At 53.1% G+C, this 2007-nt stretch overlaps 1 protein-coding gene across 1 annotated transcript; it reads right to left on the reverse strand.

Moving 5' to 3' along the window:
- Nucleotides 1-427: 427 nt before the first annotated feature.
- On the reverse strand, nucleotides 428-1701 carry LOC103636490 (protein STRICTOSIDINE SYNTHASE-LIKE 10). The gene has a single exon (XM_008658833.3). It carries the CDS (start codon nucleotides 1658-1660, stop codon nucleotides 623-625), a length of 1038 nt encoding a protein of 345 aa, XP_008657055.1. The 5' UTR covers nucleotides 1661-1701; the 3' UTR covers nucleotides 428-622.
- Between the last annotated feature and the right edge of the window lie 306 nt (nucleotides 1702-2007).

The following is a 2007-nucleotide window of genomic DNA, read 5'->3' on the forward strand; positions in this document are numbered from 1 at the left end:
AAATGTTTTTTTGTTGCCAGCGTGTCAACCCGAACGGTGGATTCTGCTAAAAATGCTTACTTGAAACAGTTTGGAAGATGATCTCACCACGATTGCGAAAGATATAGTGATTGTGAAATATACTTGATGGACTCGTTGTTGTTTTCCGGTTTCTTTTTTTATCTCTCTGATATCAGTCTCACACCTCTATAGTTCAATTGGGGATGGAAAGTTCATAACGAGTAGTAGTTTTAAAGCAATCTCTCACCAGGATCAACTCGGGTGTTTGCATCAGTAATCCAGAAATATTTTATCTTGATAACGAGCTGAGGCTCAGCCTACCCACTCTCATCAATGGTGTGACTCATCTTAAGATTATTCATAAAACTCTCCAATACATTTTAAAAAAATACCTCAGTATTTATTATGCAATGAAAAAAATCTTCAGATTAGTTCTTAATGTTTGAAATTATCATGCAATTCCTAATCCTAAGTTCCTAAATTTACTAATGCAATTCCTAATCCTAAGTTCCTAAATTTACTTATGCAATTCCTTCCTAAGTTCCTAAATTTACTCACGCAATTCCTAATCCTAAGTTTCTAATTAACATCATAGCTAATGCTGGTACGCAGACGCAGCAGCTCATGCAACGAGGCCGACATACTCGAGCTCCACGGAGCCTAACCAGAGCTTCCCCTTCATCTCCGCCACGTCGCTCAGCGTGACGCCCTTGGCCGCCGTGAGCTCCTCGACTTCCGCCCCGTCAGCGTTCAGGCGGACGCCCACCAGGTGCTTCACGGGAGCCGTCGCCGGCGTCGCGTCCAGCCGCTGCTTCTCCTGGTTCAGCGCCACCCAGTAGCCACCATTGCCGTCCCGCCTCACGTTGTCGGGGTACCCCGGCAGGTCGGCCAGCAGGTCGTACTGCCCCGCCCTGGCGCCGCTGAGAAAGTACCTGAACGCCTGGCAGGGCACGGTGTGCGCGACCACGACGTGTGCCCCGTCGCGGCGGACCGCCACGCCGTTCGGGTACGGCAGGCCGGCCTTCAGCACGGCGACGCTCTTGGTCCGCGCGTCGTACCTGAGGAGCCGGCCCGTCGCGTCCGCGTTCATCATGATCTCGGTGTTAAACTTCCTGGGATACGTCGCGCTGGAGTCGGTGAAGTAGACGTCTCCGGTGGACTGGTCGACGTCGAGACCGTTGATGAAGTGGAACGGGGCGCCGCCCGCGCCGGTCGCGAGCACCTCGGCCTCGCCGCCGCCCGGACCGACCCTCATGAGCCCCAGGTAGGCGTCGGCGATGTAGAGGTCGCCGGTCTTGGTGTGGAACTGGAGGCCCAGCGGGCGGCCGCACATGCTCTCGGTCTCCTCCGACGGCACCACTCCCGCCGTGCACAGGGGTATCTTGCGGTAGTTTACGCTGTGCGCGAACGTAGTCCAGCCGACGGTTGTGCCGCCCCACTTGAGGACGCGGCCGTCCGAGACACCGGCGTAGGGCCCCTCGCCCTTGCCGTCGAAGGCGAGGCTCTCGGCGCCGCGGAGGCCGCTTGGTAAAGGAAGCTGGAAGCTCCAGCGCGTGTCGGTGGTCTTGATCTGTGCGGCGGCACACGGCCGGGCGAAAAGGGCTAGGGCTAGCACGACCAAGGCGAGGAGCCACGTCGCTAGATTGCTCCGACGCCCCATGCTGCTAGCTATATCTTCCTCGCGATCTTTCTAATGTGCGAGATGGAACCTGCAGCCCCTACCTTTGGATGGAGAACAACCCTCCATATGGCATTACATATACTAGATCAGGGGGCGTCCTTTGGGACGCCCTATCCAATACAAAGGAAACAAAACAGAAAATGGTAAGGATTTGATATTAGTGCTTGAAAGCTTGAGTGCAAAACAGACAGAGGAATAAAGCAGCGATTAAAGTTGCAGTTGTTCTCTAAATTATTATTATTAGAATGTCATTCAATTCCAATATTCCATGTGTCATGTTCCTTCCACCAAAAAGAAATTGGCATATGAATTCATTGTATTTCACA

Source organism: Zea mays, chromosome 8 (assembly GCF_902167145.1).
Source record: "Zea mays cultivar B73 chromosome 8, Zm-B73-REFERENCE-NAM-5.0, whole genome shotgun sequence".
Taxonomy (NCBI): Eukaryota; Viridiplantae; Streptophyta; class Magnoliopsida; order Poales; family Poaceae; genus Zea; species Zea mays.

Bases quoted from the DNA above. Each gene is read 5' to 3' on its own strand.
- LOC103636490 (XM_008658833.3), bottom strand. From the start codon at position 1,660: ATGGGGCGTCGGAGCAATCTAGCGACGTGGCTCCTCGCCTTGGTCGTG.